The sequence below is a fragment of the Desmodus rotundus genome, chromosome 3, assembly GCF_022682495.2.
Source record: "Desmodus rotundus isolate HL8 chromosome 3, HLdesRot8A.1, whole genome shotgun sequence".
In the NCBI taxonomy this organism is placed as follows: Eukaryota; Metazoa; Chordata; class Mammalia; order Chiroptera; family Phyllostomidae; genus Desmodus; species Desmodus rotundus.
The window spans coordinates 166,474,556-166,492,181 of record NC_071389.1 but is presented as its reverse complement, the minus strand read 5'-3'; the positions used below and the strand labels follow the sequence as shown (position 1 = coordinate 166,492,181).

The 17,626-nt window shown below is 43.1% G+C and overlaps 2 protein-coding genes across 9 annotated transcripts in view; one reads left to right on the top strand and one right to left on the bottom strand.

Annotated features, from left to right (window-relative positions):
* Window positions 1–17,626, top strand: part of PPFIBP1 (PPFIA binding protein 1) — a 153,423-nt gene that overhangs the window by 49,959 nt on the left and 85,838 nt on the right. The window lies entirely within an intron of this gene.
* On the bottom strand, window positions 14,713–16,350 carry C3H12orf71 (chromosome 3 C12orf71 homolog). The gene is made up of 2 exons (XM_024575798.3): window positions 15,558–16,350; window positions 14,713–15,135 (listed from the first exon to the last, which is right to left on the bottom strand). Exons 1-2 carry the CDS (start codon window positions 16,209–16,211, stop codon window positions 14,824–14,826), a joined length of 966 nt encoding a protein of 321 aa, XP_024431566.2. The 5' UTR covers window positions 16,212–16,350; the 3' UTR covers window positions 14,713–14,823.

Below are 17,626 nucleotides of genomic sequence, written 5' to 3'. Positions count from 1 at the left end.
TCCCTTCGAGCCCTCCATCACTCTTTCCTCAGACCATTTCGGTGCCCCGTCTACGCCAGTGAGAATTGTTGGTTGACCCATTAATGACCCTATAGGAAAAGGAGGTGTTTTCACATAAGCTTATTTACACCTTTTCTCCCTGTTTCTCTTGCTCAGTAATAATAATACTTAATTATTTACTGAGCCTGTACTAAGTGTCGAGCACCAGACTAATTCAATTCAATTTTCATCTAATGACTATTTTTTGAGGGCCCGCCATGTTGCCAGGCACTTCCCCGACACTATGACCTTATATTCTCCTCCTTCCAACCTTGCGAAGTAAGTTTAGTATTTGGGGGATCTAGATGAGGATACTGAGATGGAGAGAGAGGTAGGAAGCGTGCTGATGGATGGTCACACAGCTAGTAAGTGGCAGGACGTTGGGCGTGAGCACAGCTCCGTCTGACTTTCTGATTAGCTGTACCCTAAATAGTGTTTGAAGTGTTTTCTGGCGCATCTGCTGGTAGGAGACTGGAAACTTCTGGTTTGTATTCTTAATAAGAAAGTGATCCTCATCCTTCTAAACCTTAGCTGTAGTCACAACAAGGAAAGAAATTAGAGAAATATGCCCCCACTTTTGAGAGGTAGCTTTGGTACTTGAATGGGGAGTTGAGAGATCTAATGTTCAGTCCCAGCTTTTCCTTGGACTTCCTGTGTCCTTGAGACATTTAACCTCTATAAGAAACAGTTACATACTCTTCTGTCAACTGAGGAGGGCAAACCAGATGTTCTCCAGGGTCTCTTTCAGTGAACCTTTTATTGAAGTATCTGAAACCCAGAGGAAAGAGCACAGATCCTAAGTGGAAGGCTTGATGGAAGGATTGTGACAAAGTGGACAGACACACCTGTGTCACAGCTCTCAGACTGGCAGAAAATCACTGGCGCCCCAGAGCCCCCCTCTCCTGACGCTCCCAGGAGGAACCTGTTTCCTCATTTCTGATGCCTCACTGATTGGCTCCGCCTATTTTTAAAGTTTAAGTAAATGCAATACAGTATATATTCTTTTGTGTCTGGCTTAATTTCCTCATTATGTTTGCAGAACTCATCTAGGATATTGCATATATTTTACTTTTTTTCATTTTCCTTGCTATTATGGGATTCACTTATCCATCGCTTTTACAGTTGATGGATATTTAGGTAGTTTTCCAGTTTGGATGTTTTACAAATAGTGCTCCATTGAATATTTTTGTGCATATGTTTTGGTGGTGATTGTATTTTGTTTGTTTAGGGACCTGTCAGAAATTTAGACTGTGCAGCTCTGGAGAGCGATGCTGAAGTAAACATCTGTGAAAGCAGACACGTTGGTTGTAGGTAGTAGCCTGCTGATTTGTCTGTTTCAATGTCCTAAGCATGCTAGGAAAAGAGGAAGATGTTTTCACAGGTCACTTTGGGCATTCGGCCAGGTGGAAGCCCTCTCTGATATGTGTGTGATATGGTAAGGCTTGCTCCCCTGGCAGAGAAGAGTGTTGGGTACGAGAAGGGATTGCAGAGAGGAAGAGGAAATAGATCCAGAAGAAAGAGGTGCCTGGGCTCCCCTAGAAATGAAGATGATATTTCACCAGTCAGAGCAGGAGCCTGGCAAAGTGACAACCCGGGGGAAGAATCAGCTTGTGAGACCTGAAGAGTCTAAGAAAATGAACAGAGAAGTAAAAACGGATCCAAGCAGGCAGGCTGGATCTCAGACGGAGCTCTCACAGCATTTTCTAAACAAACTTACTGAAGTTTAACTTTTGTTGGAAGGGAGCTTTGTAAAATCAGTACCCAAAGTATGAATCTTGAAGCCAAGAATGAACTTAATAAAATTGCTGACCTAGGAAAACTGTGTTTTTTACACAAATACGGGACGCGAGCGAGTGGGCTTTGCTGTGAGACTGTTCTGCATGCAGATCACTGCTCACTACCACCTTTTCCCGTGATGCCTCTGGGTCAGCTTCCTCGTTTGTAAAATGAGGATTTTAACACACCCGCCTCACAGGTTTGCTGTGACGATTTACTGCAGTTCTGTCAGCAGTGGCTTTTGGGTGCAATGCAATAGCACTAAAAATAGCCATTATTCTTACTATTTTTCTGATCTTACTACTGGTATAACTTGTTTGTGTCTGATGCTTTACAGGAGTTTTCAAATCAGGTTTTAAAAATATATGAACTTCGTTTCTTTCTTAAGTATGTTGAACACAAACAAAAATACTTTCCTACTTGACTCACCTTCAGCTGAAACTCAGAGCAAAGATGAAGGGAGTAATTGTCCTTGTGTCCCTGGCGTGCCCCTCCCCAGAGTGAGTCAGTGAAGACATTTCTGGGCTTTTGGAATTGCTTTACTGGGTTAGTTGAAGGAGAGGCCAGTGGAGCCGAGATTCATGGGTCATTTTGGACACAGGAAAATGACTCATTCTGCAAACAAGTGTCCTTATTTCCCAGGGGACTTCGGTGAGAGGCTCTGTGGGTGATTTCCTACAGACGGCAGTCCTTATACGGGGTGGATGTTCCAACTGGCTGTGGCCAGTGACACCTTCCCAACTGTTAGCAAATTCTGAGTGAGCCTGTTAGGGTGCATGGTGTAGATTAAGCTTGATTTTGCTCTCGAAGAGATTAGGAACTAATAAATGAATAACCTGGCAATCTAAAAAGTCAACCATGTGAGTGACTTGAGTCAAAGAGAACATTTGACCCAAGACTCTGAAATTCTAGCTCTGACTTCTCTACTACTTAGTTGTGGAACTTCAGGTATATCGCCTGGCCTGGGTGTCAGTTTCCTCCTGTGTAAACTCCGGAAGCTAGCTTAGATTGGGGCATTGATGCAGAGGAGAAGTCTGTGAGTGCTCTAAATGGAACACCAAGTTTTGCATGTTTTTGTGTTTTTCTAAATGCTAGATTCTTCACAGGTTTTTCTCTCAACTCAGAACTTCTTGTGACAGCAGGCTTTGGTACTTATGATTAAGGTATGTCCTAAATTCACAAAATAGTTAATGTCCACAGCAGGAAAAAATAAAATGAGCAGAACTTTGTGACTGATTTAAGGCTATGTGAGTACACATAATTCATTTTCACACCGACGTTTACTTTATCCATCTCTAATGCACTTGCTCTATTCATTAAAGGGCATATATGTTTATGTATAAACTACGTAAATATGTAAGGCACTATGTATAAATACATGAGTACGGCATAGCTGGATTGTGAAAGCTGTGTTTGGCCTTATCTCATGTCTCTGTTTAAATTCTCAGTTCCCACGTTGCAGTTACACAGTCGGCAGTGTCCCAAATAATACTCGAGTCTGTTTTATAATTCCAGATGTTGAAAATAGTTATTACAAAGCATATTTTAAAATTAGCATTGAGCCCTGACCGGTGTGGGTCAGTGGGTTGAGCGTTGTCCCGCAAAGCGGAAGGTTGCTGGTTCGATTCTTGGTCAGGGCACATGCCTGGGTTGCGTGTTCAGTCCCCAGCTCAGACGTATGTGAGAGGCAACCGATCGATGATTTCCTCTCACATTGGTGTTTCTTTCCCTCTTTTCCCCTCTCTTCCCCTCTCTCTAAAAATAAATTTAAAAAATCTCTAGAAAAATTAGCATTGAAATTAAATATTGGATTAATTTGAGTTAATAAATAGGAGTAAATACTAAGTAGTGTTATCACTTAATAATAAGTTTCAAAATCTGACCTCTATCTTATACCGAGGAGTATCTGCATGAAGCTGATACGTGTAGGAAAAAATTATAGGAAACCAAAAACTTTGGAATATTTGTACTTGCAGTTATTCAGATGTTCTGGCAACTTGCAAAGAGAAAAAAATATCATTCTCTCAGAGTACGGGCAACACCCACATTTCTCCACAGCGTTCATGGTTTTTGAGATCACAGGTGATGGAGGTGAGAGCGGTCTGGCTCTCCTGCTTCTGAGGTTGAACGGACGCAGGTACGAGAATGAGGTGGGACATCTTATGTGGCTTCGTTGCTGCCTCTTCACGAGGCCAAGGAAGGCCATGGGATTGTGCTGGTCATTACTCAGGCGTGCCTACATATCCCTTCAGCTGGTGGTGTAGTGGTTGCTAAGTTGGCGATTCGTAGCTGCTGAGAAAATGTCATAGAAAATGTCAAAGAAAAGCTCCAGCTTGTGCCCTTTCCTCCTTACCCTTCTAGAAATTTTCATCAGTTTAATTATTCTAGGGGGATTGAAGTTTTCTACTCTTGACTGTCTTTTGTGCATCAAACATTATTCTAGGCAGTTCATACTAAACATTCTGAAAATACTGAATGAAAAACACTGAATACTGTCATCTGGGGGTGACAGTCTTACCTGGACTTGTGTGTCACATCCGTGGTTTCACTGGTTCATTATAACTTGAGACAATACATTAGTGAATTTTTCATCGGGAAACTTACACAAGAGTTCCTTTTTCACTTTTCCCCTTTGGTCATCTCTCCCTCTCCTACCAAACACCTAGGACCACCTTCGCAATGGAAAGGAGATGCAGTTTTGCTTTCAGAGACATCCCTTCAAGCGCACATTTCTTTTGTGGGTGAAGGTCTGGATGGAGTCTGCCGCCTGCCGAAGCCAACAGTCTCTATTCTCACCTCTCAGGGAATTGGCAGTCAGTGGCTTTGGTTTATTTTTCTCCTCTCTACAGATTTGCAAACTTGTAACTGCAGACAGAGAGAAAGGCACATGTAGCAAAAAAATAATCAAAACGTGGGGGGTGTTCGTGTGGGGGTGTGAGCACACACCAGCTCTATACTGGACAGGTGGTATGTTTTTCTCTCAAGTTGCCATGAATTCATATGTTTAATTAGGAGGCCGCGGCATCTCTGGTGGTACTGAGTTATGTAGTCTCAGCAATTTTTTAAGGATGGAGAGGGTTCAAGAGAGTTTTGACTCTCACTTAGTTGATCTGTGGTTTAATATTATGATATTTTGGGGGAACCAGGGTTCTGTCTGGCACCAGAACGTCAATTAGCCAAGGCTGTCCGATGCTTTAGGAAAGAAGAAGTGGGAGAAGGGACTTCGGTAGTTCTTAAATCATTATTTAGCAGTAGCCCAAGGCTCGTGCATCCTAATTAAAGAGGTGAGGCTGGGTCCCATGTGCTCCATCCATGTCCTTGCATACCGTAATGCTGTCCTCCTCCTCCTCAGGTCACTGCCCAGAGCTGGTTCAAGCAAGAGGACACTTAAGTGAAGCCATTGTAGCAGGGTAAAGCCTTTAGGAAAAAAATAATAATATGCTGTCTCTTTAGAAATTGTGGTAGTTTTCAGAGCTTGAAATAGCCTTGACAGCTTCCTGTGACTACTATGTCCTTGAACTGAGAGGGAGTCCCTCGCCAAGGACCGACTCCTAAGTATAGTGCAGTAATTGTGTTTGTCTTCTGTGTTTCAGTTTGCATTTCAAAACACAAGTTGTTGTATTATCAACCTTTGTTATTTGTATGTTTGTTTTTACTTTGTTCCTTTACCTTCATGCTAGTAATTGTGTGTTTGGCTTCAGATGCATAGGCCATTTGACACTGTGATGTTAAGAGATTTTACAAGAAAGGTCATGAGCTGTCTTTCTGAGCTATTCTAAGATTTTGTACTATATTTATTTTGGATCCAGCTTTTCTTGCCCTTGATTAGCTATTCCTCCTCCTTGCCTTCGCCTCTCATCATGCCTGGGAGCTTTTCAATACATCTGTAATTGGATGACTGTTTTGTTCAACAAATACACACAATCTCAACTTTGGGAGACAGTCAAGAAGACAGGATGGGACTCTTCTCTGATGCTTCTGGCTCAATGTGTGGAATTCCTGGATGAGGAAGCTGGCTCCCAATACACTGATGTCGCAGGTATTTCCTGCCTGGGGAACACCTTCCTGCTTTTACAAAGGGAAACATGTTTCCTGAGGCATTCTCAAAAGTTTTGGATGATTTGGTGGGATTTAAATTATGTTGTTGCTTAATAGTTTTAGAAATTAAAGGGTGGATTATTTGCTGAGAAAGGTTGGCTTTTTGGCTTCATGGTGTAAATTGGTCCTCCCTGAGGTTTGGCACAGAACAAACACACCTGGCACCAGATTGGGCTTCCTGTGTTGTTGGGGGAGATAAACTGAATGTCAGGTGGGAAGTAAGTGGCCCTCAAGAAGTAACAAGCCTTCAGGCCTAGAACTTGAAGAGAAAACAGCAGCACCCAAAAGGACCTGTGTACACTGACCCACACACAGCACCCCGTGCCTGCTGGCCCCTCCTCTCTCCTCCCCGGTCTGCCAACAGAGCCACAAGCACTCCGTGAAACTGTGTCCGAGCTGTTCTAGAGGCACAGAAAGTATTGAATCCACCACAGTGTTGCAGGGTTCGGAATGTGACTCTGTTTCCTCACTTTGTGGCCCTCCTGAATCCTCAGAAAATAGAGCCCCCCCAAAATCAGCGTCTTGTGGCTGATTCTTTGCTCTCTTTACCTGATATTATACAGTCAATTCTTGCTATCATTTCTATCAAGTCTCCATGAATATTGAATTAGCAAATACTGAATCACTGTTTCACTATATCCTTGGGCATATACCGGCCTAAGTTCCTTGAGCATCTGCCACGGCATTTTCCCAACCAATTAATACATAACCTTGTTTCTGTTTAAGGGCACAATAAATTTAATATTGTTGATTCGTGGACAGTGAACTCCTGATACTATAATTCATGCCTGCACAAGGCTTATCTAATTCTTGCATTTGCTCCATAAGGCACTCACAGCTTTCTTGCACTTGGGAACACTAGACAGCACTTCAGCCATATGCTTGGGGAACATTTTAAACATTGAAATCACCAACAAAAAGCACAAAAATGTGGGGGAAAAGGCACTTGATTGTAGTATGAAAGCTGAGCTGAAACAAGAAGGCAGAGCTCACGTTATTTGACTTCAGCTGGGATCGTGCTCACGGGCAGCTCCCATTTTTTTGCTGTCCTGTGGATGTCCGTGAATGGCCACAAAAGCACCACTAGTACTGATTTCAGGGTTACGAATAAATTTTAGTGAGTGGGCATATTTCTAAACATCTACTATGTAATATAAAATGATACCAATTATTGTGACAGGAATCCCCTCCCCCCGAGCTTAGCCCTACAGTTCATGTAGCTGACTCATCATCTGAGGTGGAAATGAGTTAGTTACAGATTGGTGTTGGGCCCGATACCCAGAACACATTTTTAAACAACCTCATGTAAAGTGAAGACCGTGAAGGAGAACTTGCCCATTTAGTAAATCCTGTTGAACAGATAGTTTACACTCTGCCAGGCTTCGAACATCCAGAGAACAGGAACAATGTCCTGTGTATCCGCATGTCCTTGGTGTGAAGGGTGACAATGGCCAGTGCCTAGTGGACCTCAGCGAGCGAGTGAACACGGAATGAATGAATGAAGAAAGAGCAAGGAGAAACCTGCTCATGATGCCTTCAAGTCCACTCCAGGGCACCTTAGGAGTCTGAGGCATCTTTTCAGCTTAGGTAATTTTCTGTCCAGTGGTCATGTCCATGGTTAGTAATTGTCAAAAACAGTAGTGTATTAAAGGTGGTGTAGCCATATGGTACCCATTGGGGGTGGGTACCATAGCTGGACTCTGAAAAGGGAGCACCAGCCACACTGAGAAAACTACTTAATGGCTAGAACAGTATTTGACTCTTCCATCTTGCCTTGGAGCCTGGTTTAAAGTTTGTTCTTTCTCTGATATTTCTGCTGTCAACTTCACTTCGGTCTTACTCCCACACTGCTGTTACTGGAAACGTCTCTCTAGAACATGGATTTGATCATCTCAATCTCTTGCTTTAAAAACTCCATTCTCCCCATGAGATATGAGTCAAAACGCCTTGGCGATCTGGTCCCATGTCTGCACTTCAGACTTCTGTCTCTTACCATTGCACTGAAGTACACGCTCTGCTCAAGCTATACTGACCTTTTCACACTGTTTCCCAAACGTGCCTTTTAGGACTTCGGGCCTCTGCCAGTGTTATCAGGTCCTTCTCCCAGGTCTCTCTCACTTATGTGCTGTGTCTGTTCTGTGAGAGGCCCATCTCCCCGACACGTATGAGCTCTTCAAAGGAAGGCTCTACTATTCTCACCTTTGTGCACAGCCTCTGGCATGCTCCTACTCAGTAAACACATTTAATCAGTGAATGAACCTAAACATTATCTGGAAGATTTGGATATGTGAAGCTTTAAAAAATCATTTTTAATTAAAAAAAAGGGTAGAATATAATTTTCTGAGTACAGACAAGTAGAAAGATGTGGCCATTCTTTTGTTAATCAGCCTTGTCTGTAGTAGAAAACTGAGCTTTTCCACTCAGGAGACATCTATACCAGCGATCTTCAACCAGTGTGCCATAAAAATTTATAAAACATGCAATACCTGACTCTTCAGTCAGGCACACTGACCTCTTCTCCCTTAGATTTTCAAATAAAAAAAATGACCACAGACAACATAATGACCGTTTGCTGTGTATGAATCATAATTATATCTATTTTTTGTCAGATTGGCAAAAAAATATATCTTTTGGTGTGCCACCGAGTTTTAGTAACTTGTTTTTGTGTGCCATGAGATGAAAAAGGGTGTAAATTGCTAGGTTCCCCTGCCCCCAATATAAACATCCAGGGACTAGACTTAATTAAGATAGAAGCTAGTTAAATTTTATATGAGAGGAAATGACATTCAATTTCAGATACTATCTATTTAATTATTTCCTGCAGATTAACCATTTGTTTCAGCAAATGTTTATCATGGAGCTTCTATGTACAAGAAACTGGGCCAAGGGCTTTGGAGCATGAAAAGATAAGCAGAACACAGGGGCTTTTGTCTGGTGGGAGAGGAAGCTATGGAAGCACATTTCTTTAAAACAGGATAAAATATGCACTTACTGCAGGTAGTGCTATGATAGAATAAGGAAGGTGAGGTGATTTCCAGCCTGCTCAGTTCTGCAGAAGAGCTTGAATTTAACCTGGGCATGGAAGGGTCATTTGGAGGTAGCTCGGTAGCAGGGCAAAAATGAAGGAGTAACGTGGTTAGGGTAGTTCCGAGGAGAAAGAACCGTATAAACAGAGGCACTGAGGCAGGAACATACAGGGAGCAACAGCAGGAGACTAGTACTGCAAGGAGTGTGAGGGTCCAGGGGTGAGCGTTGTTAAATAAGACTGGAAAAGTGTGTCAGGCTCCTATTATAGAGGATTTAATGGTAGTTTCCTTGGACTTAACTCTGTAGTCATTAAGAGTCCTGGCAGATGTTTAAAACAAAGGAAGTACATGACAGCAACTAGCAGCAAAAAAATTGTAAGCACTTACTTTGTGTCAGGCACTTTTACTAAATCCTCATCACAACACTGAGGTTATTGGGTAACATTTTATAGATCAAATGGAAAGTCCAGAGAGGTTAAGAACCTTTTCAAACATCCGCAGCCAATCAGTGGGACCTGTGATTTGAAGCCAGGAAGTCTTGTACAAGAACTCGGGTTTTGAGCCTAGGGGTGATGAGGGGGTTCACGGAGACTCTGAACTTTCTGAATTGTTTGCAAACTGTTTGGTATATGGGAATGTGTGCATTTGCTTAAGAAAAAAAATCTAAATCTATATCTTTAATCATACAAGAGGTATGCCCCCAAAAAGGACGATAACGACTGTGGTGTCAGTCTCTTTTCCCCCAGTGAGTTCAGTGCACTGTGTAATGACGTTACACTTAGGCTGGAAGAAGCAGAGCAATCTGGCCCTGCTCAAGATAAAAGGAAATGTCACAATAACTTGCAGGAATTGCTATTATAAGTAGCAAACTCTTCCTGATTGTGAGAAACAGAAAAAATGTCCAAGAAGTTCTTTTGAAGGTAAACATGAGATATCAAGGCCTTGAAAGTTGTGATTATTTGAGGGCAGAGATCCTAGCTTTCCACTGGGCAAACATTATTCTTTTAAATGTCAACAAAAGCTAAAGAAACTCCTGAAACCTGAAATGTTTTTGAAAAATGCCCAGATGCTAATCTGCTTTCGACTGGACCAAGCTGTCTTTTTACAGTGAGAGGGACTTATGGGGTGAGTATGTATTAACCCACAAGACCGAAAATTCCTTGCAGCCAGTGGTGAATCCAAAGGCAGGTGCCGGGGTAAACGAATGAATGCAGGTTAAGGAACTGCTCATCTTATATCGCTTGAGAAATCACATTAATACCTAAGTTTTACTTAGAGTAAAAATGTTCATGCTTTAAATATGTAAATTTTAAAGATATTTCTATCACACAAGTCTAGCAAATATAGCACTTTATTAGTAGAGATCTGGATTTCCTACTTAATGGAGTTTTCCTAATAATTTTCTCATCTTTGCTTTCTCATTTTCTATTTTTTATTTTATTCCTGGACCATTTGAAAGTATTGTATATACAGTCCATATTTAGATCTTTACAATTGTTAAAAAATGCCTTTTATCATAGTTTTATAGATTTGATCAAGGATTCAGTCAAGGGTTATAAACAGCATTTGGTTGTCATGTCTCTTTAGTCTCCTTTATGAATGGTCTCATCTCCATGCTTTTCCTGTTTTTCTGTATTTGGTATTTCATGACATTACCGTGTTTGAAAAGTCTAGGGCAGTTGTCTGGAAGCATGCCTTTCCATCTGGGTTCTTCTCACTTGGTTTCCTAAAGACCAGATTCAGGTTAAACATTGCTAGCGAGAATACACTGCTTCTCTTCAGGAGGTACCCGATCTGATGTTAGGCAGGCTGATTTTTGTCTCTTGGTTAGGCTGCTGTTCACTGGACCTCTCCATTGCAAAGGTCCCTAATCTTGATGAGAAACTCAGAACAACTGCCCAAACATATGTTAACATTTATAATGTACGAGTGTCGCCTCTTACTTTTCTAGTGCACGTACAGGAAAGTGGAGAGAGAGAGGTAAGTGGGGGCGGGGGGAGAGTACATGCACATGCATGAGTACTTAGTTTTGGGGGTTTGCACTTAAAATAATCTTTACGGATGCAGATGAGGAAAAACAAATTGCCATTCTTATTTCCTTCTACACTAGAGAATTCAACAATAATGAGATGGATTTTCATCCAGCAGTCACAATCTGTACAGATATTTGATGTTTGTTTGCCTTCTCATTTGAAAATGCCTCAGAAGTAGTTCTTTATGAGGCTTATTAGATTGAAATCGAATAGGCATCGAAACCATGGAACTTTTTTGAAAGGTAAGAGGGTAAACAGAAATTGTTTAGCGGGGAGCTTTCTTGATCTAGGCTTCTAATCCTTTTGGGAATGTATCCTAAGGCTTTTATACTTACCGTGCTCCTGACTGGCTCACTCAGTGACTCCATGTTATCTGATGAGGATCTGATTTCACCTTTGAAAGCAGTGTTGTTCTCTGTGGGGGTCTTAGGGGGTAGCAGGACAAGCTTGACTTTGGGAAAAATGCAATGTAAAACCCAACCAACCATCTGGAAATTAGAGAGGACCCTGCACGCAGTTTAAGTTCTCCCACTTGCAGTTCATAACGAAAAGATGTCTATTTTTGAAGCACTTAACTATCTATCCTACCTAAACAAAAGTCTTCTTTAAATAGTGGGGTGAGGACCTTACCAGGCACTCTATGAATTCATTTATAATTTGCTTCATTTTTCTTTTCAGTGTTTTGTAAGAGGATTTTGGACACTATTTTTGTGATAGGTAGACCTAGGCCTGTGCATCCTGTTAGCCATGAATTTTCACATTGTGTCTCTGTTTTGCTGGTGTGGTATGATCTCATACCATTTTTTTTCTCTCACTGGGATCCTGCTAAGTAAGGCTTGGTACGGGGTGATTTATAAAATTTACATTAGCTTATTGCATGTCTGTGTTTGGTGAGAGCTGAATACTCCCTCCATTTCCTTGACGAGTTCTGACACTATGTTTCTAGCTGATCTTACGGTATTGTTATAGGTTCTAGAGTATGAATATAGGCAGTACCTCGCTAATTCAAGCAGCTGAGCTTTATAGGCTGCAAGGTTGAGCAGTTCACTTGAAGGAACCATTTCAGTTTTGAGTCTTGAGACAGTGGATCCCCAAAACTTACTGGTTTATTAGATTAGCATGTGCCTGGCAAGTATGATAATTTTGCAAGAGGCTTGAGGTTACAGCAAAGCTAGTGTCTTTCTGTGACTACTTCCGGTGCTCTTGATGTGTAGTGTGCTGCCTCCAGCCCCAGCCCCGGCCCCAGGCCTGGCCCCATGTATGTGACACAAAGCAGGGAACCTGCTCACCGTTGGCATGCAGCTGATAGCTTCATAGTGTATTTGACACCATAATGAACGAGAAAGTTCTGAGATATTTCCTGTTTTTAAACACTTTGACTCACATGCTAAGCTGTAGCATGTCAACGCCAAAGAATATTTAGCATTTTCATTCTTTGCAAAGAATATTTATTGTAAGGGCTTGTAAAGCACATTGCTTATTCACAGAGGTAGGTTCATACTTGTCACGCGGGTTTCTACAACACTGAAAAATGTACAGGGTTTACTTATTTAGGTTGGGCAGTCTTTTAAAACAGTTCATTTTAGTTGAGTTTTTCTTAGAGCTTGACTTAATTACTAGGGAAGGAATTAAAATGACAACAAAACTGGCTACATGTGCTGTGACGGTAGATGCCATCTTCCTTTTAGGCATGTCACAGTGTGTAGTCTAAGGCAACATGAAGGCTCCATGTATAGGTGTTGAATTACATTTTCAAATTAGTCACTAAATTCCTCTGGTCCTAGGTTTCTCCTGCTCGTCACCACCTCACGTGACCTTACACAGGTCACCATTTTCTCTTCTTCCTACCAGTCACCCTGACACTGTCCTGCTCTTAACACTGCTGGTCCCATGGTGGTGGAGAGACCACCCTGTCCCAGATACTGTGTTAGGATCTTGCAGAACTAAGGCCTGGTGCTTGCCCTCAAGAGGCCAGAGCCCAGTATAGGTGAATTAGTCATGTCGCGAGGGCAGCAGAGTGGGGCCTGGGGGCAGTTTAAGGAAAGGCACAGTCAGCTTTACCTGGAGGGATCATACTTGGCCTCATAGCAACACTAGAGCAGAGGCTTTGAGGACAAGCTCCCCTGGCAGTGGGAGAATGGAGAAGGTGATGGGGAGAATTCTCCCGGGGCGTGGAGAAGGTAAGCCCTATGTTTTGTGTGTTGGCTGAGAGTGTCCTGTTGGGGATTTTGGTGAATGTAATTTAAAAAAAGATCTAGGAGAAGAAGAGAGCAAGGCATTGTGAATGTAACTGGACGCAGGGGATATGCTGCAGTTTGGGAAGGAGGGGCAGATGCTGGGTCTGGAAGGAAGTGAATGAATGTCTTAGAACAGGGGCAGTAAAGGGCCTCAAAGTCTTGGTGAGGTCAGACCGCAAGTGAAGGTGGGGGAGCTATTGAATGGAAAGATGTGCTCAGAGAGGCGGGTAAAGTGAGCAGCCTGGTTTGAAGAGACTCAGGGTGTGAGCAGGAGCATACATTGCTAAGAAGGCCCTATTCCTGGGTCTCTTCCCTCTCACTGTGCTGTCTTTCCTTGGGCAATATCCTCTCCACTACGTCTCACACACAACCAACCCAAATCGCCCTCTTTACCTCCACACCAGTTTCTGCACTGGCTTAAACTAACCACATTTGTTACTCAAGGACAACGGATATAAAACCTTTTAAAATGAACCTTCCCATGTTTGAATTGACTGTTTTTTAGTAGCCAGTGTATACCTCATGAGACTGTCCTCACCCATACCCCTTTGTAGTCATGTGTTTGTATGGCTTTATCTCCTAAATGATACGCCACTTGAGGCCACTGGTGGAGTTTGTTTTTTTTTTAATTTACTTTGGGTAAGCCAGAAAAGTATCTGGCGCTCCCATGTGTAAATATTTGTGGAAGAAAGGAAGGAAAAGGGAAGGAAGGGGACACGGAAATTGAAATTGAGGGAAGGAAGGAATTTGAGACTAAAGAATTATAACTTTACCACATGAACTCTGAAGGTAGCAAAAACTGAAGAAGGAGAGTTCTTGAGCCCCTGTGGGGAAGGAGGAGGACGGGAGTGGTACAAACTAGGGAGCTGAGTCAAGAGCAATAACCGGGAGAGGTCAGGGTAAGAAGGCTGAGTATGTGCAGCCTTGTTCAAAGAGGTTGACCTTTAGAGGAAGGTTTGATGACAGTTATAGAGGAATGTCAGAGGGCCCAGTGGGGAATGGGCTGGGACGGGACCTAGCTGAGTCAAGATATGATGAAACCCAGAACTTTGGATAAATACTGCTTCTATGTGGGAAATATTTCAATAAGAATTGACTCTTAAATTCTTACTCTGGATGTCCCTTGGATGAAGACTTCTTGGAAGAACAGATAATAGCAACAACAACAACAATATTTATGAAGTGCCTATGTTATCTCATTGATTCTCACAACAACCCCATGAGTGCGTATCATTGTCTTTCCCACTTCACGAATGAGGGAAGGTTGGCTTAGAATGGGTAAGTAGCATTCCCAGTCCGCACACTGCTCCTAAGTGGCCACTTATTTTACAGTCAAGGCAGCACATGCTGGAACCAGCCAGGTCCCCTAGGAGGGTCAGGACTACTGTCTCAACACCTGAAGCTCGGCCCGTCGAAGGCCTTCCTGGTGACTCAGTCCCACTACTACTCCTTCAAATTCCAAGAGCCTACATTTCTGTCTTCTAGATAACATGTACACTTTCAGCCTGAGTCAGGTGGTGAGCTGGAGGAGGAAGACATGGATAACAAGAATATGGGTTAGGTTTATTGGGGAAAACACTGACTCACAGGGATCGAAGAACAGGGGCAGGGCAGTCAGCAGGTGTTAAAATATGGCAACGCAGGGTGTTCTAATTCAATGGATTCTTGAGGTTGGATTCTCTTGCTTCTGTGAGAGAGTCTTTTCTTTTGTGTCAGCTGACAGGGGTACTCGGTGGCCTTCTGGGGGTGCTGTCTTCCCCAAAACGAGAGCACTTGCTGCCTGAGCCAGCGGAAGACCCACCTGAAGTTGAGACAGGAGAGGGATTGTGTACTAGAATGACTGTCCTGCTCCTCCAGCTGATCTGATGAGCTTGAGGAGGTCTCTGCCATGCTTGTTCTTCGGCCGCCACGTGTTTGGCTTTTTGTCTGCCAAGGAATGAGTGATGAGTGAGTATGTGGAATCTGTACAACATGGGGTCCATACTTACCCATTTATGTGGCTCAAATCCTTTCACCAAAAAAAAACCCCAACTGTAAATGCAAAGTTTCCATGCTCATTAATACTGTACTTACACACACACACACTCACACTCACACTTTTTTGTGGTCATGATTGCTAGCCATTGCTTTGCTTTCTTGTCCTTTTCTCTCCCTCAGTGGTTCTTAATATTTTGCCTTCAGCTCCACCCTGACCGCTTTCCTTGCTGTTATCCATCTCCCACTCCTGGCCATGTGAGACACCCTGAGGGCCACCCTGCTTCATAGCAGGTAGCAATGCTTCCTGCATTCCTCCCTTGCCCCTCCATCAGGCCTGTCCCCTGCTGGCCTGTAGGCATCTCTGGTCTCACCTGAGCAAGTTCATGTTCCTGAATCCTTGGAGGAACCTGTGGAAACTGGATGACCACCTCATTTGCTGGTGGGTCGAGTGCGGGCAAGCCTTGACAAGGGTCATGTTCTTGGTGACTGACTTGCGCCATGTCCAGGGAGGTGCTGCTAGACAGCTGGGCATCTTCCTTTTGAGCAGATTCAGAGGGCACAGATTTATCATCTTCGTCATCTCTCTGATTTTCTAGAAATTGCTCAAGCTTTTGCACAAGACCATTCAGTTTGCTGAGAGTCAGTTGTGTCTTCTCTTTAGGGTACTTGTGTATCCACGGGTAGTCTCTGTGCAGATCCCAGCCGATGATGGAGTCTGAATGGTTAGAGCTCATATCAATATCCCAGGCCAGGGTGATGCTTAGTTTGCAGAACTGCTCTGGGTCGTCCTGAATGTGGTCTTGTCTCTCCGGGAGTCTCTCTACAGTGTCAGTCTGCCATGACCCTTGGAAAGGAGGGACAGAATGGATTGAGGGGCCCTCGGCAGATGTGTCTTCACGGGAGACTGTGTTCTCGTAGGAGAAGGTGTCCTCTCCAGGGTAGTAGCCCACAGAGAGGCTCAGGCTCGAAGTGGAGCTGCGGTCCTCTGTGTCAGCCCAGCTGCTGCTGGATGGTGAGTCCGCCATGGGTTCCAAGGCTCAAATGTGAGGTCTCCCTCATCTCAGGAATCTGCAAAAGAAAGAAAACGTGCATGAGATTGGTAAGATGAAGAGGGGCGTCTGTGTACGTAAGCAGTGACATTATCTATTTCTTTTTCCATTTGGAACTACCCCACTCCAACAGAAGTTCATCCTGTTTGCCATCTCCAGTGGAAGGCCAAAGAGGCAGCCCTCCCCCTTTGGAAATCTTTCTTTGAATAACCGTTCTCCCCCTAAGCATCTTCGCCTGATGCCTCACATCATCTGTCTGAGTGCGGCTGAAAGAACTTAGAAAAGAAAAATGATCATTGTATAAAATTTGAAAACAATAAAAAACATAAAGATGAGAATAAATATGCCTGTGGTCCCTTTGTTCAGAGACCACGATAAGCTCATAAAAACATTTTGGTGGATTTCCTTATAATTTTTTCATAGGTACACACATTTATACATACACATACTCCCATTCACATACATATATGGATATGAATGTCACATCCTTTGAAACAGATTATTTTATGGCATAACCTGCAATAAACATATATTTGGGAATTCTGTCATTTTAAACCACTTTCTTATTAATATTAGGTGGTGGTTATTGTTTTTAATAAATAAATATGCAGGAAACTCCCTTGTCAATAAATCTTTGTCTCTCTTTATATTCCTGTGTGTGGGTTTAATGGGTCAAAGATCACAAACATATTAAAGGCCCCTGACAGTCGATACCAAACTGCTTCCAGAAGGTGATAGTCATTTAGATGACCATCCCCCCAGCATCTGATGGCATTATATTTGTCCAGCTTTTTCTACGATGGCCCAGTAAGTGGGTGGGGACAGGGGGTGGGGCAGGGAAGGAGGATACACACACACCTAAGTGCAGATCCCAGCCGGTGCAGACTCTGCTGTTCTCTGTCCTGGTGGCTGCCCACATGAAATACGTGCTACCAACTTATCCTTAAACTTGATGTTCAAAATCCTTCGGCTCCTGTGTCTCCATGGCTAAAAGTCTAACAGCCAGAGGTCTGTGTTCTGGACTGTTGGTTACCATGGCAACACAAAGATCAACGTTATACTCAGAAAAATGGAAAGAGAAAAAAGGGATACAAAGCCATAAGAGCTATCCCTTGCTTCCAGAATATTCCATTACCATACCATCCTCTTGAGGGCGAAGGATGGTTACTTCTGCAGTGGTGATTACTTCTCTCTTATCATGTAGATGTCTAAGATGCTTCCTTTTTCAAGGGAATTTAGAGCCTATTTGGTGAGATGGACATAAACACACTATTATAGCACAGAGAGGTAAGTGCAGCAACAGAACTTAAAAATAATGGGGTGGAAGAGCAAAGGGGGTGCTTGTGTAGGCTTGGTTGAGGTTGGGATAGGGGAATCAGGAAAAGCCTCCT